The sequence below is a fragment of the Vanessa cardui genome, chromosome 14, assembly GCF_905220365.1.
Source record: "Vanessa cardui chromosome 14, ilVanCard2.1, whole genome shotgun sequence".
Classification (NCBI taxonomy): Eukaryota; Metazoa; Arthropoda; class Insecta; order Lepidoptera; family Nymphalidae; genus Vanessa; species Vanessa cardui.
Genome location: NC_061136.1, coordinates 12,419,071 through 12,446,725, shown reverse-complemented (window position 1 = coordinate 12,446,725; position 27,655 = coordinate 12,419,071). Strand labels below are relative to the sequence as shown.

The following is a 27,655-nucleotide window of genomic DNA, read 5'->3' as shown; positions in this document are numbered from 1 at the left end:
ATCGAATATATTCTTTTTTTAAATCATCACAAATCAATGTTAGGTAAACAGGATATCACATAATGATTCATATTCTATTTTTAAAAATTTGAAAATTGATGGAGGTATAATGTTATGGGAGGCGTGTTTTTATGTAGGTCTGTGTAAGTTTATTTTTTATTTAAATTAAGAACATGAATTTCTGATATTTACTTTATTATCTTTAAATACGAATTTTGTTAGGTTAGGTTATATCAAAATATGAAGGGATTAAATTGAATTGGCCTGTTTAATATGCTCAGTATTGTGACGGTAATGCCGACTCTAATCCAGCAAGGATTATATAAATCCGTATAAATTGTGTTAATATTGAATCTGTTCATTTATGAACATGTTCAAAGGTTACGCTGTTATCAAATGTTGCCGTCACAGCTATTATCATTAAGCTATATTAAAAAAAATAAAGGTCAATGACATTCTATATTTATTATAAATCTCGTATTTTACATTTAAAACTACCTCTTCTCTCTCTCCTCCGGCTTCGCACGGGTCCAAATAAAAATATATATTGAAATAGAAACGTACATTATGTAATTTTTTTAAGGTATAAATCTACATTATTCCTTAGCGTTGTAGGATTATGATGAATTATGTTTATGCCAGTATTAGTAAAACAATAAAAAATAAAAAAAGACTTGTGCCAAATATATAATGCCAGAATTAATTTGAAATATTGAAGATTTAAAGAACATTTAAAAATAGTGAGTCCAATTATAAAGTACAATTGTGATGAGAACAATACTGTTACGCTTTTAGCAAATAAAGATGGGCGTCCTGCAGTGTAACATCGTTTTAAATGCTTATTGAGCTTGTATTGGGAAAATTGCCTTCTCGAATTATTTTCAAGCCGATTACACGGAAAGTGTAATAGCCATCACTTTACGATGATACAAATTGCATTTGAAACGTGGGATCGTTCACCTTGTATTTGTGGACATTTTATTTGTTGAATAACATTTTTTTATACAGTAGAACCTCTTTTATATGAACTGTCAATTATCCGAACGCTGACTTATTTTATGCGAATGCATTGTTAATTATCCGAACGTTGGCGTCGTTTTATATAAAAATTGCATGTGATTTTTTTAAATGTTTTATAATACAATTTAAAATTTTGACTGTACTATTTGTTGTTTTATATCTTGTAACCAAGGACCCTCACTTCGATTATCTTAACCAGTCTTGGTCAAGATTAGTTCAAATCATTGAGGTTCTACCCTATAAAAGTATATTATTATGTTCATGTACATTGCATATTACTGAAAATTTTAAATGAATTATTTGGACAATAGAAACTTCATCTAGATAGAAAATTAAGGTTATTTGTTATGTGGTAGGGCTTTTTGCAAACCCGCCTCGGGAGGTACCACTGCTTTATTTCTACTGCCAGGCAGTTATACTTAGTGTTAATATAGTCCAGTTTGAAGGGTGAAAGAGACAGCGTAATTGAAGTCATATGGACTGTAAAATTTTAGTTCCACGGAGGCATTTTTGGTTATGTAAGAAGTGAGCCGTCGGCATATCGACGCCATAAGAAAGAAGCATCGATTTTTGAAGACAGAGTTCCACATAAAGGTAGACTTAAGAATATTACAATTTAATAATGCTATTTAAGTCATATACATTATATGACTATGAAACGAATAATCAGTAGTAGGTAGGTCAATGCGTACAAAGTCCAGTGGTATTCTATGGTAGGGACGAATGTCTGAGACTAACATATATGGCTTTCAGGAATGCCAGAAATGACATAAACCCAACCATCGTATTAAATTTTAAAATTTTGAAATGTCAGATATAGTTGCAGCCCACGTAAAATAGTTAAGGTAGAAATACACCCGACATTGCAATTAAAAGTTACAATTAAAATCACGCTGGCTCACCAGATCACAATATTTTATTGAATTTATGTTTTGGAAGTTACTACTTGTTATCTGCTGTGACACTTGTGTATTTTAGAAAGTATTGGGCATAAAGAAATTGCTTTTGTCTCTTCTTGGAGTTTAAGCTTACTTCCATAGCTAATTTTATCCAATTTAGTTCAGTGCTTTAGCCGTTGAAAAGCAACAGACAAACAGACATGAAGACAGAGTAACTTTCACATTTATTATATCATAATAGTTCAAAATCAAAATCAAAATAAACTTTATTCAAGTAGGCTTTTATAAGCACTTTTGAATCGTCATTTTACAATTAAGTGAAGCTACCGTCGATTCGGAAAGTAGATTCTACCGAGAAGAACCGGCAAGAAACTCAGTAGTTACTCTTTTTTAACATTTAAAAAATACAGCGTCATGTTAATTAAATACAATTATTTCAATTAATGTATCCTGCTTGGAAGTCAACAGGTATTAACTCCACGCTTTTTTATCATCTACAAAATCTTGTATCGAATAGTATGCTTTTTCTACCAATGTATTTTTAACAAACGATTTGAATTTACTAAACGGCAAAGTTAAAAATTTCTGCGGAATTTTATTATAGAAACGGATACCTTGCCCCAAGAAGGATCTATTGACTTTGCGGAGTCGGAAACTTGGCGTTATAAGTTTATCCTTACTTCTAGTGCATATACAATGATTATCACTGATTTTATCAAAGTGATCAATGTTACTGTGAATATACATGATATTGTTGTAAATATATTGCGACGCAACAGTAAGTATTCCTACTCTGTTAAAAACATCCCGAAGAGAGTCTCTAGCTCCAAGATTATAAATAAACCGAATTGTTCTCTTTTGTAAAATAAAGACAGATTCAATATCTGCAGCGTTACCCCAAAGTAATATGCCATATAACATAATACTGTGAAAATAACCAAAATAAACTAAACGAGCGGTATCAATATCAGTTAGTTGTCTAACTTTTCTAACCGCGTATGTTGCGGAGCTGAGTCTTCCTGTTAGGGATGATAAATGAGAAGTCCACTGAAGTCTGGAATCCAATTCTATTCCTAAAAACACCGTAGTATCAGCTACTTCAAGACGGTCACCATTTAAAGATATTATAATTTTGCTTGCTAACATTAGGTAGGGTAAAAACTACACATTTTGTTTTTTGAGCATTCAAAACTAAATTATTTACCGTAAACCAATTGTGTATCTGTGATAATGCACCGTTCACATCGTCATAGTCATTTTTTTTCCTGTCAACCTTAAAAATCAGCGAAGTATCGTCAGCAAACAACACTATATCACAAATACCCTTAACATAGAAAGGAAGATCATTTATATATACTAGGAATAGAAAGGGACCCAAAATTGAACCTTGTGGAACTCCCATTTTTAACGTAGATCCAGAAGACTTTATTCCATTAATGAAAACTTGCTGGATTCTTTGACTTAAATATGAAGCGATGAGATCAAGAGCTTTACCTTTAACACCGTAATATTTGAGCTTATAAAGAAGCGTTTCGTGTTCTACACAATCGAATGCTTTAGATAAATCACAGAATACTCCAATAGCGTTCTGTGATTTCTCCCAAGCATCGTAAATATGTTTGAGAAGCGCAATTCCCGCATCAGTTGTCGAGCGACCTCTTCTAAAACCGAATTGCTCACCATGAAAAATAGCATTTGTACCGAAATGGACGAGAAGTTGATTTAAAATATTTTTTCCGAAAATTTTACTTAAGGATGGGAGTATTGAAATAGGCCTGTAATTACCGGGATCGCTTCTGTTTCCAGTTTTAAAAAGTGGTAAAACTTTACTACATTTTAACAAGTTAGGAAATGAACCCGTGTCCAAACTCTTGTTAAAAATTACTGCTATATACGGAGCAATATCGTATATATAGTTATTTGGTAGATAGTCTCCGTATTAGTACTAAAATAGACTAAGGTTAACGATTCAATCAGTCTTTGACTGTTAGAAAAAAAAACAATTTCTTTATTTAAACAAAAGTTTCAGGGCTTTTTCTTTTGTTTATTTTCATTAGTATGCAATTCGTATTTCGAAATAAAACTATTTATTTTTCTCTAGGATTAATAAAGGTGTGTCACAATACTGGTTAGTAACTACGTGCAAATTAAAAAAAAAATTAGCACGAATACAATTAGTCGCTGCGATACTCTGTGCATATCGTGTTCAGACCTACCTCAACACACACGTAAGTTCTTTAACAACAACTTTACCGAGAAGTCCACGACCTTAGTTAATTAATAAAAACTAATTAATAAACATGACTGGAAGTTTAAATGCATTTAATAATTTAATACAAATTTTTCCACGTTTTTTTTTTCATTCTGTTTCCTAGCACTCGTTTGTTATTTGGTTTTTCATCGTTTCAATAACATTGTTGCATTAATAGAAATAGTGTGTTGGTTTTCTACGTCATGACTCCTCTCCATTATTACTAGTGAGGGACGGGTATATTTCGTTGTTTATATTAGTATAATAATAATATGAATATTTTGATTATATTAAAGGCATTTTAAGTTTTTATTTATGTAAATCAATAACATATATTGAATTTTATTTTATTGGAAATCAATTCAATATTTTACGTTCAAAGTCAAAAATCTTTATTCAATAAAGAAGTGATTACACTTGCTTATTGATAGTCAAAAATCTACCACCGGTTCGGAATTTAAGATCTAGGACCGGAAAAATCCGGCGAAAGAAACTCAGAGTGATGCATATATGCATTTTTAATTTTTTTTATATAATATATATATTTTTAATAAATTTTAAAAATTAATATACATATTTTTGTTGTTTAATACAGCGAGTCGTCTCATGATAATAATGATACAATACCATGGATTAAATGTTTTTTATGAGAACATTTTTAACTGTAATGTTTAAAATATTATTTATAATCGTTTTTCAACATTTTTGCTCAACATTTTCACGAGCTATGTAATATTGCTTAAACAAGAACGCGCTTCACGTTAAATTTGCATTGGTATGAGTGACACTCGTGCTTACAAGATATCTTAGTGTGTGTATGAGACGTCGAACATAAGAGCAAGGACAGCAATAAGAAAACTTTATGATAAATTTCAATAAGATAATTTGAAACGAAAGTGGGCGCTTTTTTTTGTAATAGTTCTTTAATCTGATGATCAGTGTACCAGGTATATAGAGTAAGTCTTCTAATATATATTGGTCATCAGATCAACGTACTTAGAAAATGTCACAAGCTTTTATGTGGTCTAATAAATTTTCAGCAAACATTTGTCATATTAACGACGTATATTAAACGCAAGATTTAATACGAATGGCAAACACATATAATTTATGACTTTTTATTATTCTTGTATTATACAATAATATAGACTAAAACTGTATGTACTCTTGAGGCAGAAGAGGTATAAAATCTTAATTCGTAAGGTTGGTGGTGCATTGATTATATAAGAAATTATGAAAATAATATATGCCAATGTGGCGCCAATGTTTATACGCAATTATAACCACTTACAAACAGTTGGGCCAATTGACTGTCATAAAAAAACTTTTTAAATTTAAAAGTAAAAAAAGTAACAGCCTGTAAAATTCCCACTGCTGAGATAAGGCCTCTTCTTCCATAAGGGGGCCTCTTCTTTAATAAGGAGAAAGTTTGTAACATATTCCACCACGCAGTTCCAATACGGGTTGGTGGAATGCACATGTGGCAGGATTTCGATGAAATTAGACACATGCAGGTTTCCTCAAGATGTTTTCCTTCACCGCCGAGCATAAGATGAACTATAAACGCAATTAAGCACATATTATATACAGTGGTCCTTGCCTGGGTTGGAACCCGCAATCATCGGTTAAGATGCACGCGTTCTTACCACTGGGCCATCTCAGATCTTTTTTTCTTTTTAAATTTATTTAAATTTATTTTTTCATTATACGCGATACTTTACTACGGAAACTAGTTTCCAGAACGCACACAGGAGGCAAAACTAACCTAAAATATATTTTAATTACTTCAATATAATTAATATAATAAGTATATAATTATAACAGCCATATATTCATAAATAAACATATCAAGGTATTATAAAAATATTGAATAAGTTAAAAGAAAAAGATATTCAAAATAACAGCTGCGGTTTTATATCTGTTTTTATTACCAAACTAGTCAAATTGTAATCAGAAATACGAATAAAAACATACTATATTCCAATGTAACATATAAAAATATATACACATATATGACTATGTACTTATTAAAAGTTTGAATGGATAGATGCATGTTTGCTGAACGGATCAAAATGAAATATCGCACAGAGATTATAGCATGAAATACAACATAGTGCGCATTTTTCCTTCCACATAAAACTAGCTATACTTAAATCAACAGTGTTGCCAATAATAAATATTCCACAGGGTAATGAAAACAATAAAACCAATAAAGAAAAATCACGCGTTAACCTGTGATCGAAACATTTAAGCTAGTTACAAAAAGTCCTAACTCAATTGTTTGTCAAACGAATTTCTTCACATTAATGAAATTTGCGCTGTCAAACTTAAAGAAACTTATAACATTATGGAATAATTTCGTACGTGTGTTTCGTTCTTTGTTAACAATATAAATTAAATCACGTCAAATAAGTTACTGAGGAAAGACCCTCATCGAAGATGTGTGAACAACTATAATAATAGTTAATGTACAGTAAATTTATTTAACAACCTTATTGGTTTAGTAAATATAAGACCAAAGATTCCAAATTATTAGGGTCATACCTTTGGTCGATATCTTTTGAGTTTTTTTGTCGATATAATTTGAGTAATGTTGCTGTAGTTTGGTAGTAGGAAGTGTTAACACTCCTTTATCTTTTTTTTTTGTTGACGCAGGGTAAATCTTCATAGATACCCGACTCCTGGGGGGGAGGCCGGGTTATGTGAGATTGTACTCGCTAAAACCCCTTGCGATGGCCGCCACAGCACAGAAAACGGAGAGGCTACGGGATCTTTCGCAGCACGTCCGCGGCCTCTCCCGAACACTCCTTTATCTAGGAAAGCAAGTAAAGTTGGTTGCGTCGGATTTCCCAACTTATAGCATTGTGTGAGAGCACCTGTGTTTATGCAGAATAATATCTTCTGTAGTATATTATAGTATCTGTAGTGTAGTTGGATAATCTACTTTGTAATTGGTCGCTAAAGGTCAGGACAACATGTTTATTTTTTAATTCTAGTATTCGTTTGTTAGTTGGCATTTCCAACATTCGTTTGTAGGTTGGTTTATCATGGTATATCATATCATATCATATATTTCAAAATCATTGTTGCTGTAATAGAAAAAATATATTGCCCCTCCACTTTACCTGGTGACGGGCACATGTAATATGTTTTCTAGTTTATACATTACTATAACAATAATATACGACATTATAAATATTTAGTTACTTTGAAATTGTGCGCTTTTCTAAAAATGGTCAGGATAACAACAAGATCATAACATATGTATGAAAAATTGCTTAAACAGTTTTGGGTTACCCATTTCTCTACAGAAAAACCCGATAGCTACCTATCGGCCTAAGCTGGGTTTTGAACAGGCTTTCAGGATCTGCGGCATCACATCTAGCAACTAGACCAACCAAAATGAAAATAACCATTATAATTAAAAAAACAGAATTGAATTACGAGTCTAATTTGATTCTATTTTTTGATACAATATCACAGGAATAAGAAACCTAATGGATATTAGTCTAATCCATTTGTCGTCGAAGAGAATGAAGTCATACAATTTCTTAAGGAAAAATAATATATCGATATTATCGAGTAGATATATTGAAGTCGGAACAGATTTATAATAGAAAAATGTTTAATTATATAGTCAATTTATAGTTTGGTAAATCAGCTACTAGATGGTAAACTGTGATCACCAACTGTGAGACTTACTTGTGGGATGCTATACCCCTTGTTACACAATTACACTGGCTCGCTTCACCACAGATTAAATGTTCTTGCTTTTTATATTATAGGGGGCAAACGAGCAGGAGGTTCACCTAATGGAAAGTGCTTGCCACTGCCCATGGACATCTGCAACACCGAAGGGCTTTCTGCTTCGAGGTAAAACCGAGCTAGAAAATAATACTAGTAAATTTTTAAAATTAAGAGCAAACAAAACATAAAAAATATAAAATAAAATTCGTTATTTAGACCTGAGATTTTAATAGATTTCTTTTTTTTTTAAATGATGTATTACATTTACAGAACTGAAGTCACGGTCATTAAAATGTTCTCCTCTTTTCAGTTCGAGTTGTAATCGATACTTAGTGGAATTTACGTGGGAATATTAGATAATGCTGTTGTATTGACAGTGTAACCTATATATTAGTGGCGCCAGAGCTTTTAATCAAAAGGTAAATAGACTTAACGTTACGTGATGCATTTTTCACACTACATGCAGTGCTTAAGTCATACTCATGGGAGGTTCATTTGATCAAAATCAAAATAAACTTTATTCAAGTAGGCTTTTACATGCACTTTTCAATCATTTTACAATTAAGTGAAGCTAACATCGGTTCGGAAAGTAGATTCTACTGAGAAGAACCCCCAAGAAACTCAGTAGTTACTCAATGTTATGTCACTCAATTATTTAAATTAATATATCCTGCTTGGAAGTCAACAGGTATTAACTCCACGCTTTTTTATCATTTATCAACCGATAAATCATTTAAACTTAAATCATTCAAATTCAAGCATTACACTATTAAGAAATAAATATACTTGTTTTAAGTTTCAGTGCTATACTTTTAAAGAACATTTTTCAATTTAAATATTTATGTAATAGACGATTCCTTGATTTTTGTTTATTTCTAATATAGACTGACTGGTTGGTCCCAACGGAGATTGCAGCTTAAGATTTTGTTTACTAGAAGTGTGTATGTGAAAGTAACTGTAAGAAGTAGAAAGTAATGTCTGTTTGTCCATCTGTCGCTCTTTCACGATCAAACCGCGGAATTTGATTAAATGATTGGTGAATGATGATTGGTATGAAGCAAGAACTCCAAGATAGGACATAGGCTACTTTTTATGCCTAACACATACAACTACAACAGCCTGTAAATTCCCACTGCTAGGCTAAAGGCCTCCTCTCCCTTTGAGGAGAAGGTTTGGAACATATTCCACCACGCTGTTCTAATGCGGGTTGGTGGAGAATTTCTATGAAATTTGTCACTCTGCTTCGCCTAACACATGACTACCAGCAATCTCAAACGCAAGCGAACTAACTTAGCGCGGGCGACTAGTTAGTATATACTTATGAGTTACACCATGTATATAAACATGGCGTCTCCGAGGCGATAATAATAAATAACGACGTACATAAAGTGTCTGCGAGTTATTGTGATAACGAAGCGTGCTGGTATTTCTTTTATTTAAAACTTTTTCAAATTAGCATAATATTATAAATTATATATAGAGTTGTCTGTATGTTACCTTATCACAACTAAGTCGTTTAAGCTTAGCTGGTTAAATTATATATATATATATATATGTAACCAAATGTATGAGGTATGTCTGTTTGTTAAGCATAAATAAAAAAATGCAATGGCTGGTTGAAAATATAAAAATATGTTACGAAGAAAAAAAATTTAAAAAAGAAAATGACATTCAGAGATGTTCCAAATTTAAACTAAACTCTCCTTCTTAAAGTTTCTGAGAAAAGGTTGTAGTGAATCTTGCGGAATTTATTTTAGTATTGTTGACCCAAAACTGTAATTAGGTAAAAAACCCTTTTTTTAATAAATGAAGTAAATTGCGAAAACACCTACACTATACAAAACTGTCTTCCTCTTTTCAATACTTGCATTAATACGTTTTAAGTTAAATATTTGACAATATATTTGCAGGGGTTTAATGTAAATGGTTTTATTTAAGTTAGCAAATGAAATGCTTAAGAACTTACGAGTAATAATAATAATTTATCCTACCTCGTACGCTGTTCGCTCGTGTGAACATTTTTGTATAAGTAAATGAGTTTAATATTCCCAAGCGTGCATAAATATTGAGTCAATTTAATAGACGCATTAAGGGCTCATATAATGCTGTTATAATATATATGCATCATTTGTAAGCAACATATTAAACTGTTTTTTTTTGTTATTATGAAGTATACAGAAATACATTACATACATACATACAACATCCTGTAAATTTCCTACTCCTGGAAAAGGTTTGGAGCATATTCTACCTAGATGCTTAAATGCGTGTTGATGGGTACACATTTGGCAGAATTAGTTGAAACACATGCAGATTTCCTCACGATTTTTTAATTTGCTACTGAGTTCGAGATGAATTATAAACACATGAATTTAGCACATGAAAATTCAGTGATGATTATTAGGGTTTGAACTTGCAATCATCGGTTAAGATGCACGCGTTCTAAACACTGGACCCTCTCAGCTATATTATATAGTATTTTTGCTAATTGCTTTTAAAATTATTGTTATATACAATTTAACCTGCGGTAACAATGATTTCTCTCCCTATACATCAGATCAAGAGAATACTTATTGTTCTTCGGCGTTAGAAAATACGATGAGTGTATGACATCACTCAGATGGGCTTGTCAAGCCACTAAGTAAAGTGCATGTAATGCTATCTTTAATACGTTAAAGCATTAATTTACTAAATATAATTTTACTTGAACTGACTTTGTCTGAGTAGACTTTGTATGAGCCGAGATGGCCCAGTGGTTAGAACGCGTGCATCTTAACCGATGATTGCAGGTTCAAACCCAGGCAAGCACCGCTGATTCATGTGCTTAATTTGTCTTTATAATTCATCTCGTGCTAAGCGGTGAAGGAAAGCATCGTGAGGAAACCTGCATGTGACAAATTTCATAGAAATTCTGCCACATGTGTATTCCACCAACCCGCATTGTAACAGCGTGGTGGAATATGTTCCAAACCTTCTCCTCAAAGGGAGAGGAAGCCTTTAGCCCAGCAGTGGGAATTTACAGGCTGTTGTTGTTGTTGACTTTGTCTAGTAAAGAGCAAACTTAATTTATTTTGTGATTATTTATAGTATTGGTATACGGATGGAAAAGTTGGCCATCTGATGGTAAGGAGGTACTTCTTTCCATATACATAGGTGTGGTATATAAATATATATTTCAGACATAACCAATATGTCGCCAATCTTGAGAACCGAGATGTAATGTTCATCGTGCCTGTAGTGACACTGGCTCACTCACCCTTCAAAGTGTAACATAATAATACTATAATGCTTGGTGGTAAAATATTTAATGAGTGGGTGGTATCACCACGGACACAAACCCCAACCATTAACAATACTTATTAGAGCTTATCAGATTTTAACGTTTCAAAGTTGCACTAGTTTAATATTAACAATGTTAGTTAGTAAATAAATCGAGAAAATCGATTTTAACCTACTCTATGTGACGTATCGATTTTGTCAATATGTTATTCGGATGTAGTATGTGTAGTAATTTTGTTTCAAACAGCTGATCTGATAATGAAGTCATTGGTGGATAGTGAAACATTTTGATGACCTCGAGTTTTTATAATTTTGGTTTCATTTTAGTGACAGCGTTGAAAGTTGTAATGTTGGTAACATTATTTTTAAAAAATGCAAAATGCAACGTTTACATAACATAATAATGTCTAGGAAGACCCTTCTTAAATAAAAAAAAATATAAAACCTCTTTTAATCGCGATGTAGATAATTGTTCTTACCTGTTGCGCAATTAACGAGGCAGACGATTACGAAAAGCACCAAAATGGCTCTTACTGTTGCGCTAGATCTTGACACACCTTGGCTTATCATCTTGGATTTCTTCTTTCTGTAAACAAATATAACAGATTAAAAAACGGAAATCGGTTTAAAGGAGTTCCTATCGCAATGGTATAAACTTTTTTAATTTCTCTTTATCAGACATATAGGAAAATGGATCATATTATTTATGATCCTTCTCCCTACCTATTGTTAATCTTCAATTCATCAATTGATCAGCGAAAATTTGAGTTATAATAGCTCTTAAGTCAGTTATAACACTGGCTTACTCACTCTTCATCCCGAAATATATATTTCAATTAAGCATGCATTATATTATAATGTTTTTTATTAATTTATTTAAATCACGTTTGTGTTTCAATTATTGTGTTTCAATCACGTGAAACTTCCTAAACGTGTTGGTATAACCGATCGTTGTAGAGTCATTCGTTAATGATTATAGGCTATTTTGTTTTAAAATCATGCTTTTTTTTTGTTTAATGTCCAGTGAAGCGGGCAAGTAAAGCGAGTATAATTTTATGTGTGTTACTTTCATACTTGTAACTTATACTTTTCTTTTTACATGCTACCGCGTAAACGATCAAGGATGACTAGCATGCCAATAGATATTAGTCTATAGGCATACAACGCATTTGTTTTTTCAAACACAAAATTTAGAAAAAAAAAAAAAAAAAACAAAACTTACGACAATTTGTCAACTAATTTTTTACAACTAAAACGTCTAAAGAATTCTTACTAAGTTTATTTATGTCTATATTTATATCTAGAATTCTATTTCAACTAGATATTATAATATAATATTAAAAATACATAAACAATAGTCTTGAAGTTTGAAGTTTAGTAAATCTTTACAATAAAAGCCGTCCAATTAGAATTCCATTCATTATTAAGTCAAAATGGATGGCCGAACCCGATGTTATTGAATAAACATCTCTTAAAAACAATGATTTGTTATCAGTTTGATATTTTAGCTGAAGTTATATTGAAACAATAAATAAACGAATTTCAACAATTATATTTTAAGGAGGATTATTTTTATTCATAACAATGATTTAAAATTTACGTAACCTTTAACGTTTATTATAAGACTAATCGGGCGGTTTAATAACATACAATTAATTAGTCACAAAAGATATATATACTCTTCCAGACTCTTCCACTAACTAGTAGGTTCATTATTACTAGTAGTAGTTTTTCTTTCTTTTCCTTATGGAATAGGTTGGCGGACGAGCATATGGGCCACCTGATGGTAAGTGGTCACCATCACCTATAGACAATGACGCTATAAGAAATATTAACTATTCCTTACATCGTCAATACGTCACCAACCTTGGGAACTAAGATGCTATGTCCCTTGTGCCTGTAGTTACACTGGCTCACTCACCCTTCAAACCGGAACACAACAGTACTGCGTACTATTGTTTAGCGGTAGAATATCTGATAAGTGGGTGGTACCTACCCAGGCGGGCTTGCACAAAGCCCTACCACCAAGTAAGTAGTTTCGTCCGTCATGATATTTTATTTCATGATATTTTTTAGCTTAACCAATGGCTGGTTACGGTGTCCACTCGTGGAGGTATTTGATTGTACAGTTTAATGACATTTGTAATCTCGGATTAATTGGTTATAAGTAGATTAAACGTAATTATAATCACTGCTATCTGCTAGCTGAAAAGAACACCTAAGGTTAACTACATATAGTAAAACCTACGAAGGTTTCTCTTGCAAGAATAGTGATAGATATAAGGAAAATATGTTGTCGTTTTATGTCATATGAAGCCGGGATGGTTAGCCAGTGTCTCTACTTAGTACTGACTAACCAATACTTAGCTAGTACTAATATCGATTCGTATACAGAGCCAAGACAGTCAGATTAAAAGATTTTTATTTATATACTGAAACACTTTGTACAAGTGAACATAAAAGAAACTAATGTAATGTTTCGAAATATGATTATTAAAGAGATGATTTGTGACGTCATCACGAAGTATAGCAATGCATTAGTGTGCGTGTATTTCTATCCCCTCACACACATAATCCAATGCGCTCCGACACCGGAAGTACTGTAGGCTTAACGTACTTTTCGCGGTATGGGATTACACGGCAACGTCAACTTCGAAACTTCAAGCGGCTACTGAGAATTTGTTTAACAGGAAATCCCCGCTTTATTTGTGATAAATATTATGATAAGTTCGGCTTGGATAAATTATCGAACCAAGCTCTTTAAAGCGCTAAAGTAAAACTTTGTCGCTTGTTTTTAAAATTATTATACGGTTTGGAGGAATAAAATTATCAACCCCTCTCATAGACATTGATGGTGTAAAAAATATTCACAGCATCACCAACGCGCTAACAACATTGTGAATCAAGATGATGTGTCTGTCTGTGGTTATTTGTTAAAGAGAAGACTTATGTCAGTTACGCTTGCTGCTAAAGCGACATTTTTTTTTTACAACTTACACATTCTTTTTATCTAAGTTGCTGTCTAAGCTGGGACTCACGCCGTATTCTCTAGATCTATGCAGTTGTAATAAATGTTTATTAACAATAATTTTATAAATTATCCCATTTAAGTATTTTATTGTGTAATATTTTTAAGATTTAAGCTTACATGTAAACCTAATATTGGTGCTCATTTATTTTTGTCCGCGTCTCAAGTACAGTAAGTATTTGATTGGTCTCTAAGTGCTAACTAAGTGCAACATATGTTATATATATATATGTATATATATATTGGGATATATATATATGGTATTTTTAAGTCATATTTCTTTAAGTGTGCTATGAAAAGATGAATTAAATTTCTATGATACGCGCACGGTGTGACTTGAAAACAACATGATTCAAAATAACAGCCTGTAAATTTAACACTGCTGGGATAAGGCCTCCTCTTCTATTAAGCAGAGGGAATGGAACATATTCCACCACGCTGTTCCAATGCGGGTTGGTGGAATGCACATGTGGCAGTATTTCGATGAAATTAGACAGATGCAGGTTTCCTCACGATGTTTTCCATCGCCGCCTAGAATAAGATGATTATAAACGCAATTAAGCATATATACAGTGGTGCTTGCCTGGGTTTGAACCCGCAATCATCGGTTAAGATGCACGCGTTCTAACCACTGGGGCATCTCAGCTCAACTGTTTGTTAAAACGCTAATTCCAGTTTCAAATCGCGCGAAAGTACAACTTATCATAATTATAACAATAATTTTATTATTAATAGGTAACGTGACATCGTGTACACGTCTGACTATTGGGCGAAAGCCGACTCTCCATTTTAAGAGAACACTTGATCTTATTGCACCAAGCTACTCTAATACACATTTCATTGGAATTTTATGCATGCAGGTATCCTCGCGAAGTTTTACTTCATCAATGAGATCGAGATTAATTATAAACACAAATCATGCATATGAATTCAGTGTTGCTTCTCTGAGTTTGAAGCTGCAATCATTAGTTGAAATACATGCATTCCATCCATTGGGACACCTTGCCTCTAAGCTCTGAATAATGTCGACTCATTAATAAATATATTTTTTATATTTTAATTTATTATTTCCGTGCAATTGAAAAGTTTTTTAATTACGTTTAAGAAGTAGAACTTCTCACGCGCGCATATAAATATGCAAACTTTTTTTTAATTAGTTGATTCACACTTTCTGAGTACCTATTCAATATACATATATTACAAATGCAATTTATTTTTATTGCTACATAGCATTATGCTATTTTTTATTTTATATATTACTGTATTTTGTATTAGTAGGCGTCCGCGGCTTTGCCAGTGTTTTTTGTCATGTATTGGGCAAAAAAGTAGCATATGTCTTGTCTTGGAGTTCAAGTTTGCTTCATACCAAATTTTATCAAATTTGGTTCACGGGTTTGGTAGTAAAAGAGTCAGACATTTAGTAATTTATATTGTTATTATTTTGAGTATAGCAGTAGGAGTATAGGGTTGAAATATAACCCGAGCAACTATTAATGTGTATATTGTAATATATTTTAAATTAACATGGTTATTTTTATTAATAAAGTTATTAATTTCGGGATATTAACCATGTTTTTATTTATGTTCGGTGGAGTTCGGTATTTCGTCATTATCTACGAATGTCTTGTTCACGAGACTGAAGTTTGCGGGTAGATGTCGATAATGTTATAAGTGTCCAGAATGGAGGTAGTCCGATATGGACACTTCTAAAAAAGTAAATATACCGAAATTAATAACTTTAATAATATTTTAAATTCTTTTTATTATTAATAAAGTCAATTTAAGAGTCTTCTATTTCGATAACACATCTTTACATAAATAAATCGTTTCCTCCGAACTACTGATCACATTAATCGTTTATGTATATTAGTTGTGGTTAAAAAAATTCAAATCGTTAATACATTTTGAAATACAATTAACATAAAATATTATATTTTAAGCAAATGCAGTTTATAATTTATCATTTTAACAAACTCGTCAAATAAAATGACTGGAACGTGAAATTGTTCCAACATTTGAATACATTTAAACCACGAACAAATAATTAGAACTAGTTATTAAATTGTTTAGTTTTAATTACTTAATTATATTTACAAACACTAATTTAGATTATTTAAGGCTCTAATTAATTGATTAGTCAGATCTGATATTGTTATGAAACAAATTTAATATATTTTTAATTTTTTTATTGACTGGTTAGTACGAGAAGGTTTTAATATAACGGTTTTACATAACAATAAAACCGATATTATGTGCCGAGAGGAAAACATACAGCATTGCTGTGAAGAAGCAGTCGTATACTTACTTTAATCTGTGGTCGATTGTTACCTTTCTCAACTTAGTTCACCTGAATGACACCAGGTGGCGTTAGTTAACCAGCAAGTGCGCGGGAACTGGCGCCATGTTCCCTCATAGTCTTCACCAGGAAGTACTTTCTGCAATGCTGTATGTTTTCCTCTCGGCACATAATATCGGTTTTATTGTTATGTAAAACCGTTATATTGATGTGCCTTCCGGAAAACATACAGCATTGCTGTGAAGACGTGTTTGTTATCTGCTGGTGAAATATGTATTGTTTATAAGCACAACGCTATGATGAAATTGATAGCTAACGATATGAATAAATTAAAAACAACTGAAATGTAACGATACATTTTAATGACTTTAAATTTTTTTGAAAGTACAAAATATATTATATTATTACATTGTTCCATTTACTATCATAACTTTAGCAAAATTATAGAGAATTAATTGAGATCAGAGACTTGACAATTAATAATTAAATTGATACAAAAATAAAATATTGTTTTCTTTCCAATACTTATTGTGCTAACAAATATTACTCATTAAAATTATTATCAATTGTTTATAAGTATTTTTTATATAATATATTATAAATAAAAAATCAATTGGCTCTAAATGTTTTGAAAAAAGAGTTATTATTAACTTTAGATTCTATTATACGACAGTAATGGTTAAAGAATGTACTGGATGATCTCCAGTTTCCACGTGACAATATCTCATCAATCGATTGGTTATCTAACCACCCTAAGGAAGCTACCGCTGACCTACAGCTTCCCGGAGGTGCCCTAATACCACTGTCCTGAAGAACTGTACGCACCCAATTTCCGATTACAGTTCGAGAGGCAGCCTTAACCGCCTAGTTTGTGAACTTTTTATAAGTGCTTTAACTAAGGTGACGGGACATATATTTTGGTCATCATGTTTAGAGAGTTTCCATGCAGATTGGCGATAACTGTGAGTGTCCGTTTTAGACCCAAAGGCCGGTATTAAAATGATGCTATTTCCATTATCCTGGAAACTCTCTGTAGAAATTTTTAAAAGAGTTAGATCGTGGATTCTTCGTCCCGAGGCTAGCAATAGAACTGCTGCTGTCCTTCGTGACAAGTCGAATAAGGTGTTCTTAGAGGGGTTAGCTGACAGCCAATTTAGAACAATTCGAGGATCCCATGTAAAAGTTCTCTTTATGGCTTTAGGTTTAACAGTTCCAATCGCTTTAAGGACACGTTTGATAAAAAAATCGGAAAATGTTGGTTGTTCAACATGGGGCCCACAAAATGTCATAATTGCTGATTTGTGCACCAGGATGGTGCTGTAAGCTAAATTTTCTTTTAGAAAAAGGTGTATTAGAAATCTAGCTATATCGGTAGACTGGGGAGTTTTTGGGTTCACGCGTGAACTAGCGCACCAAGTTAACCATCTCTTTATAGCAGGAAAATAGGTGGTAAGTGTTGATTGTCGCCAACTCTTTCTTAACAATTCTTTTTCTTCTACAGCCCAGTTTTTTATTAGTTCGCCCCACCCCCAATTTTCCAGACTTTCAGTGCTAATCTCTGCACTAGTGGAGGAGGTTGCGACGTCGTCACATCTATAAGCACTTCCGAGAGATTCTGTAGCTCGTGTGGTGGTTCTAGAGCCCTCGATTTCAGGTCCTGTAGCCAGAACACCTGAGGCCAGTCTGGGGCCACTACAAGATAAGTCCCCTTGGCGTTGTTCAGATGTGTTAAGACCCTGGGTAATAGGCTGGGAGGCGGAAAAACCCAGGCGATCCGGTAATTCCAAGGTCTGCTGAAGGCGTCTGTATAACATGCCGATCGATCTTTGCAGTCTATCGATACGTAGTTTCGTACAACAGCTGTATTTTTTGACGCGAACAGATCTATTTCGGGATGCCCCCATTTTTGGAAGATTTCCTCTGTTGCAATGTGTATCAGGTGCCATTCCGCCGGGTTCTTTCCTCTTGATAACCTGTCCGCAATTATATTGTACCTCCCCGGGAGGTAATATGCTGACAGCGTTATTTCGAATTTGTCCGCCAGTTGGAGAAGTTTGAACGTCAGTTCCAACAACGCTACGGACTTGGTTCCGCCTTCTTTTCGGATATATGCTATCAATGTTCGATTGTCTGACTGAATGAGTACATGTGATTTTTCTAATGCTTTTAAGTTCATTTTGATAGCAGCGAAAACGGCGAATAATTCTTTTTTGTTGCTGTGCCACCTCTTTTGGTAGAGTGACCAGCTTCCTGACATAATTTTCCCATCCAGTTGAGCACCCCAACCCACATCTGAAGCATCCGTTGCCAGGAAATGGGTAGCCGGTTTTTTGTGTATCGGTAACGAGTGATGAGTGGCTCCGCGCCACCACATCATCTCTCGGTAAACATTCTGAGGGATACGATGTACTTGACGTGGTAGTCTCTTGTCGAAGCGTCGCAAGAAGATTTGGGAATTGCGACAGTGTAGTCTGCCCCGTGGGATGACAAAACTGGCAAAGTTCAGCTGCCCCAAAATTGTTTGTAATTGTCGTAAACTCATGTGTTGCTTTTTTGTAATGTGTTCTAGGGCGCTGTTGATGCTGCTTACTTTTTGGTTTGGTAAGACCATCTTGTTCTTGTCCGTTAGCCAACGTATCCCTAGATATTCCAAGTCTTGTGTTGGAGTTAGGACCGATTTCTGAAAGTTCACTTTCCAACCCAACTGTTCCAAGTGTCTTACGGCTTCCGCAGCCTGAAGACCTAACTTGGTTCGATCTTGGTGCACCAGAAGAAAGTCGTCTAGATAGACTAGCACTCGACAATCTTTCGCACGCAGGGTCTCCGCGACCCAGCATGTAATGGAAGAGAAAAGGTGCAGAGCAGAAGCTAGACCGAAAGGCAGGCACGTCATCTCGTAAATACGGTTCTGATAGCTGATTCTGAGGAAGCGTCTGTGTGATTTTGCTATAGGGACATGAAAATAAGCCTGCGAAATGTCGATCTTTATCATCCAGTCTCCTGGCTGGAGAAAATCTGGCACATCTGTATGGGAAATCAAATGAAAGTGTTTCGTTTTTACATATTTGTTTAGTTCTCGGAGATCGAATATGGGGCGCATAGAACCATCCCTTTTCTTCCGGAGAAAAAGTTTGGAGATGAAACTCGGAGATTTCTCCCCGACTTCTTGAAGAATATTTTGATCCACTAGTTCGAGAATTACTTGAGTCATGGCAAGGGAAGATTTGGTTGCGTACCGGTCCATTATAATTTTTGTAGGCCAAACAAGGGGAGGTTTTCTGAATAAGGGTATTCGGGATCCCGTAATTGTCATCATAATAAATTTGTTTGCCTCCAAAGACTGCCATTTGTCTTGGAACTGTACAAGGCGACCCCCCTTGAATGTTTGTGTAGGACAGTCATTTTTTCTTATCTTTGTTACGAAATGGTAAATTTTTAGTTTGCTTGTTGTTGTCAGTTTTGCTTTTGTATGTTTGCTTATTATGTAGTTTCTTATCTGAACTTTGATAATAATTAGACCTGGTAGAATTATAGCTTCTAGATGTTGAGGGTTCATTATGTTTTCTTTTCAAACTAGACTTATCTTTAGGTTTGTATGTCTGTGATTGTGATTGTGACAACCAGTATTGTGGGCCTCCGAGAGACTGAATAAGCGATAGTAGCTTTGTTTTGTCGAAAAGAGATTCTTCGCTAGGTGGAATATTATAAAGAGCAGTTTGTACACTTTTATTAGGTATTTCTGATATGAGTCGTGAACGTCTAACCTCTATACATTCCGCTCGCTTGCCACAAACGATTTGTAGTGTGCGCTCCGAATTTTTATAGGAGGCGGAAGACTCACCAAACGTAGCGCTCATTTTATTAAATAAGTTGTCGCTGTTTAGCTCGCTTGGATTTTTAACAGCCCAGTCTAGTATATCTTGTAAGCCTGATTGCAACAACTCCTTTTGGTATAACAAGGCATTGGTCAGTCCCGCAACAAATAGTTCGGTAGGGGCTAAAAAGTCTCTGCCTTTATTGAGGCAGCATAATTCATCATTGATTTTAAGGTTGCAAAATCCCGGAGATGCAGTAACTTCAGCTAATGCTTTATTATAGCGCACGTGTTGCCATAAGGGTGTGTTAAAATGATGTAACTCTTTAAGTTGTTTTAACCTATTCCCGTCGGCGGGTTTCATACATTTTTTCTCGTCAAACTCAGTCTTATAATTTCCTAGTTCTAGAGTTTTCGTTGACATTGATGGGTTGGTTAAAAAAGAATTAGCATTTTTTACTTGGTCTGAGATCACGTGACTGCCGGATTTGTTGCTATCAGTCCCACATTGTTGATGCATTATAAAATTTGTGAGAAAACTGACCTGGTCATATAACGCGTCGATTCTTGGATCGACCGTTACCTGGGAGTCCCGCCGACGTTTCTTACTAGGCGTACCCTCACTTTCGACATCGTCGCTTGAGCTGCTTGAATTCGAGGTATCGTCATCCTGGCAGCATTGATCTTTTTCATTAGAAACTCCGTCCGGTATAGGCACATGTGACTCACTAACTTCCGCGGTTTTATTCGGAATACGATCCATAATTTGAAACGTAATCAATTCAAAGTTCGAAAATATACAATATATTACGATTTTGAAAACACTTGACTAATTATTTTTATTTATAAAAATTCACAGAAAACATGAATATTATAAGTAACTGAATCACTTTAAAATTATTTTTTATGAATTTCGACCAACTTGGCGAAAGTACACAACGCTATGAGGGAACATGGCGCCAGTTCCCGCGCACTTGCTGGTTAACTAACGCCACCTGGTGTCATTCAGGTGAACTAAGTTGAGAAAGGTAACAATCGACCACAGATTAAAGTAAGTATACGACTGCTTCTTCACAGCAATGCTGTATGTTTTCCGGAAGGCACATCAATAGAAGATTCAGATCTTCCTGAATGAACTGACGGTGCAGTTTCATGCGCTTCATTTGTTTTTATCGCGAAAAACAATGTAGTGAAGAAACATGCATGCATCGAATATACACATATGTTTTTTATTTTATTTTATAAAGGTAGATCAGTCTTATCGAATGGACCACCTGATCGTGAACGATATTAAAAATACATTGACAGTATCATTACACACTATAAAACAAAGCCGCTTACCACTGTCTGTCCGTATGTCTGCTTAGATCTTTAAAGTTACTCAACGTATTTTGATGCGATTTTTTTTAATAGATTAGAGAGTAATTCCAGAGGATAGTTTTTGTATATAATACACAGACAATTTAGTAAAGAAACATTGATAAAGCCGGGGCGGGTCGCTAGTATCAAATATATAAACATGCACTACCAACCTTAGGAACTAAGATGTAATGTTATTAGCTACACTGTGTCATTCCCTTCAATCCGGAACACAGCTATAGTATTGCAGTTTAAGAGCAGGATAAGTGACGAGTAAGATATTACATACACGAATGGCTGTTAGTGAAATCTAAAGAGCTTAAGAAAACCAGTACTGTTACTTTGTTAACCACTTAAAAAGAAGCTTATATGTTCGTCGCGTATGTATATAACCATAACACTTTGGATTGTTTGAAAATGGCTTGACCAAATTTGATGTGACCATTAAGAGTGATCTAGATTTTCAAGTGAAATCAAATATATTTAAATAATAGAAAAAAATATAAATCTATATTAATATTATATGTGTGAAAGTAACTCTATCTGTCAGTCGCTCTTTCACGACCAAAGCGCTGAACTAAATTCGATGAAATTTGGTATGAAGCCAACTCAAACTCCAACATCCAACACCCTAAAACGCGTGCAAAGCCGCGGGCGACTACTAATAATTAATACTTTGATGGTAGGAAATTATATTTGTGCTTGTCGGTGTCTAGTGGGACTCGTTGTATGTGAATCGTTATTATCACTGATGGACGGCGTACTATACATATGACCTTTATAGAGCGATATAGGAATATTTCACCGGTAATGATATTATCAAAGTCCAATGGGCGACGATGACATCATTATAACAATCATGTCATAAATTGCAATTGCTGTGCTTTGGAAGATATATATATAAATACATTCCATAAATATATGATATAAATGCATCATAAAATTCAAAAGTTATACGAAAGTTATATTTATTTGATTCGTTTTTCATATGGGCATTTGTTATTTAAATAATCAGACAAATTATGATACGTTATTTAAATATTTTTAATGACAAATTTTATACATTTGTTCCGTTACATTTGGAGTTTTTATCGATATCGATTTATTTTATTTTTGTTTACGTTTCACATTTTTTTATCCAGACGTAGCACCGCTCTCTAACCGGCCAGTAAGAATTTCGTTCTTTAAAATTATTAATTACATCATAACAATTTAGTGAATTGCAATGAAAAGGCCTCTTTATTCTTCTGCACATTTACGGCTCTTCAAAATATGCGTTTTTTGTCCCATAAACCAACCAAGGGACAAAAAACCGTCTTATGTTTATTTATAAAATAGTCGAAGGAGAAATTAAAAGCAATACAGATTAAAAATACGTTTATACATTAAAAAAAAACTTGACAGTTAATAGTTTAAATCGAAACTCTTATCCCTACTTTCAAACTCCAGTAATAAATACAACTAAGTAATAAAACGAATAGTTTAACGTCGTATTTTACGTCTGTGTGGGTTGCTATTGTTATAACACGCACATAAACAAGTAACTTATAATTTATTCATTGAAATTGTATACTTTGTTTTGATAAAATGTAAGTAACAATGTTCTGAAATATAAGGAAAGAGTTCTACTATATTACATTTTCTAAGTAATTATTGAAATGCAATTTTTTTTATTGTTATTATACTCTATGTGATTTTTCTATTGTATATATTACTGTAATTTATATTGTTATTATTTAGTCTTAATAAAAGTTTAGGATTTGGGGTTGAAATCTGACCAACTGATTAAAGTGTTCAATTGTAATTTTTATTTTATTTTTATTAAATAATAATAATATGTCGTATAATGTATTAATACATAGACTTTATAAAGTCAATTTCATGATGTTACTAATCAATAACATGATGTTAATTTATGTTTATGTCACAGGTCATAACATTTTTCGGTGTGGTCGAGCCGCACAATTTTTTTTTATATTTTCTGTTAACAAATTATCAATAGGGTTACTAATGGGTTTGACATAATTGAAAATGTCATTCTAATGATAAGCATGGCTAAGTTATTTGACAGAATTTAACACAGATATATTAAGGGACTCAGTACAATTTTCCAAATTAATAGAATTATTTTTACAGTAGCGTGTATAAAAAAATAGCTCCATATAAATCATTTGTATATTTACGTTAGTTCTTACTTAATAAAGAACATCTTTTAACAAATATAGTAAATATAGAAAAATAATATTATGTAAGCATCTACGCAATATCAATACTTAGACACTGCGCTATTTAGGAAAATATTTACGTTAAAACAAAAAAAAATTAATGATATATTTACATACGAAACTTATTTTATCCGAAGGTGCAAAATATCAGATTCCCTAGACTTAAACAACCCTAAAGCGTGAGTCATACGTGTTAATTTGTAATGATAATATTAACATTATGTTACTTTTAAATTAGGTTATGTAATCCACGCTATTATAATCTGAGATATAATATCGAATATGATAATTCCCCACATTTGATTAAGGCGCATATTATTAAATGCTATCTTTGGTTACCGGAACACATTAACATGTAAGATATATCCAGATCCAATGATAATGCACATTAATTTAAGAAATATTATTATTAACTAGCGAATGCTGATACTAAACATTTTTAGTATATTGTCCAAACATTACCAAAACCTCCCTCTCGAAGCACTCGATCTATTAAAAAAAACGCATTAAAATCCAATGCGTAATTTTAAAGATCCAAACATACATAGCCCGCCTGGGTAGGTACTAACCACTCATCAGATATTCTACCGCTAAACAACATTACTCAGTATTGTTGTGTTTCGGTTTGAAGGGTGACTGAGCCAGTGTAACTACAGGCACAAGCATAGCATCTTAGTTCCCAAGGTTGGTGGCACATTGACGATGTAAGGAATAGTTAATATTTCTTACAGCGTCATTGTTTATGGGTGATGGTGACCACTTACCATCAGGTGGCCCATATGCTCGTCAGATATGTCGTACAGACAGTGGGAGGGCGACTTTATTTTACACTATGTAATGATAATGATATACCATTTAAAATAAGTGAGTTTTCCGGACATACATATATGGTTCTCAATATACAGAACTCATCGCTAGACTCAAAAGACTTAGGAGAAAAATATGGTAGAGTATCAAAAATTGATAAGCTATATTACCTATAATAACACTAAAGATATGTAAACAATACTCGCATCCAAATAACGCATCCCCTTAATTCAATTTTAACTGGGTCTGATTTTAGTCTATCATATGCTAACTCAAAGTTATTAGATTACATCTCAACGTCCGTTACTACTTCATTGAAATTCAAGAGTTATAACAAAGCTAAATGCGTGCTAATTTTAGTTCTAAATATTTAAATGGCGGTCCATTTTGATTTACATTTAGGATTTATTCTATAGTACAACATTTTTAGAATAAAAACGAAGGCATAATATTAAATTAGTGCAAATTTTAATTACCGTCATCACCAACATCGCCCTCTATTAGTCCACTGTTACACACAGAGTTTGAAGTCATAGAAAAATGCAATTAAAGAATAGGATTAATTTCAAGTAAAAGTCTAGAAATTAATAAATAAATATTGGACAGCATTACATATATTGCTCCGATCCCAATGTAAGTAGCTAAAGCGTTTTATGGAAAACAAGAAGTAACGACGGTACCACAAACAGTCAGACTCAAAACAACGTAGAGAACTAACTTTTCTACATCGACTCGGCCGGGAATCAAATTCGTGACTTCGGTGTAGTATACCAATGATATACTAGCGTAACTACTAGACTAAGAGGTCGTCAATGTTGTCACGAAGCAAAATGTTGTTGCGAATTGCGCGGATGTTCCTAGTATTACCACTATCGAGATGGCCTAGTGGTTAGAACGCATGTAGCGTTTTAACCACTGGGCCATCTCGGCTCGAGTAGAGTTAGATAGTTAACTACCTTCGATTCGTAGGTTTTATGCGGATATAGGATAACAAATCATTAACGAATAACAAATCATTCTAAGCCGAGATGTATTCTCGTAGGAGTCACCATACTAAGCCCTCGCGTCGACTCACTCTTTCGAGGATAATTTCAGTAATCTCCCTTTTATTAGTGATAATATTAATGCTAAGGCAATAATAATACAAAAATCAATAATCACCTTGGATTCCTACTAAAACATTTATAAAATTAATATGTATTTGGTTTGCGTATTTATGATGGCAACATTTTTTGGAAACCTGAATATGCTGTAGGGAATTTATGAAACGACCGACCACTTGTGGTTGTGCCATAATTTGACGTGGTGGAATAAGCTCGGAATTACAATTTTCACAATCCACCAGCCTACATTGAAGAAGCGTGATGGTACAGCTCCAAAAGTTTGTCTTCCAAAGGACAAAATATGAAAGTAACATGTTAAGGTTGATAATATTACAATTCATTTCAACGAAACTTACCTCGTAGTGGGAAATATATATCGTCAATTGAAAGGGGGATTAGAAAATGAGGTTTACTGACTTAAATTAAAACTCATTTCCCAAAAGTACCATTTAGGCGCTTAAGCCTTTCTTCATTTCAATGAAGATATGTTTTATTGTATTTTTTACTTTTAAAACTAAAACACGCGCATATATAGTATGCAAAAGAGATGTTCTTTCAGCTATAAGCGGACACATTTTTTGCCTCAGACAGCATGAAGGCTGCATTTATCTGAACAATGGATTTGCATGTCTTTTGCCATCAACAGACATCTCGTGAGATTTATGAAAAGATAATGCGTATTTTTTATCTTTTTTTTTTCTTTCTATCCCTTTTATGCAACGGTAACGTAATGATTATGTGAATAAAATTACAATGTATCTATTTTACGTTCGGTTCCGTATAATTTAGAAAATTATTACTAAATCTCCCTACATATTACATTTGTATACATAATAATCAGATATAAATGCATAAATATATATTATATATTTATGCATTTATATCTGATTATTGGGAAATCCTTATTGTTATTATTTCTGAACCGGAAGTTTAACGATCTACGAAAAAAGTGTGTTCCTTTTCAAGGTGCAAACCCGTCTGAGTAGGTATCACCCAATCATCAGTTGTTTGGCGGTAGAATACTACCGCCAAACAACAGTACTCAGTATTTTTGTGTTCCGGTTTGAAGGGTGAGTGATCCAGTGTAACTACAGGCACAAGGGACATGATATCTTAGTTCCCAAGGTTGGTGACATATTGACGATGTAAGGAATAGTTAATATTTCTTGCAGTGTCATTGTCTATGGGTGATGGTGACCATTTACCATCAGGTGGCCCATATGCTCGTCCACGCAGACTATACCATAAATAAATAAATAAATTCTAAGGTATAATGTTTTTTGATAATAATTTGAATAGGCAACACAAAAATCATGAATGTTTCATAATAACTATTACCAATTTACTAACTTTGGTAGTTAGATTTAACGATATCTCGTCAGTTGAAGTGACATTTTCCGTACCGAAAAATGTTTCCTCAATTAGCGAAAATATCATATTTACCGGCATTTTTTCAAACAGAATTTATGAACCGGTGAAATATAACTGTCTTCGTGAATGACTGTTGTGTTTAGAAACGCGTTATCTCTTAAAGCATACATCATAAAGATAAAGCGGCTTGCAGTCGATTACGACCGCTTCTGAATGCTGAACAATACATGTTGACAACATACTATATACATGTAATACATATAATGACTGTTGGCATAGTGGTTAGCTTACAGGGCTCCATATATCTAATCTCTCAAGTCTCTAGACATGCCAATAAAATGTATGAAAATTTCAGGCAATACTTATATGTTTCTTCTCGATAGAAGCTGCTTTCCGAAATAGTGATAGTATTTAATTATTAACGATTCAAAAACGCTTCATTGTATAGTTGGCTTG

The 27,655-nt window shown here is 33.4% G+C and overlaps 2 protein-coding genes across 2 annotated transcripts in view; both read right to left on the bottom strand.

Annotated features, from left to right (window-relative positions):
* The window catches only part of LOC124535282 (neuropeptide CCHamide-1), a 47,541-nt gene that overhangs the window by 14,033 nt on the left and 5,853 nt on the right, over positions 1-27,655 (bottom strand). Inside the window, exon 2 of the mRNA XM_047111444.1 lies at positions 11,676-11,782. Within this exon, the coding sequence (XP_046967400.1) occupies positions 11,676-11,766 (91 nt within the window). The 5' untranslated portion in view covers positions 11,767-11,782. The remainder of the gene's footprint in view (positions 1-11,675; positions 11,783-27,655) is intronic.
* LOC124535430 lies at positions 18,034-19,764 on the bottom strand. Its single transcript, XM_047111642.1, has one exon. It carries the CDS (start codon positions 19,762-19,764, stop codon positions 18,034-18,036), a length of 1,731 nt encoding a protein of 576 aa, XP_046967598.1.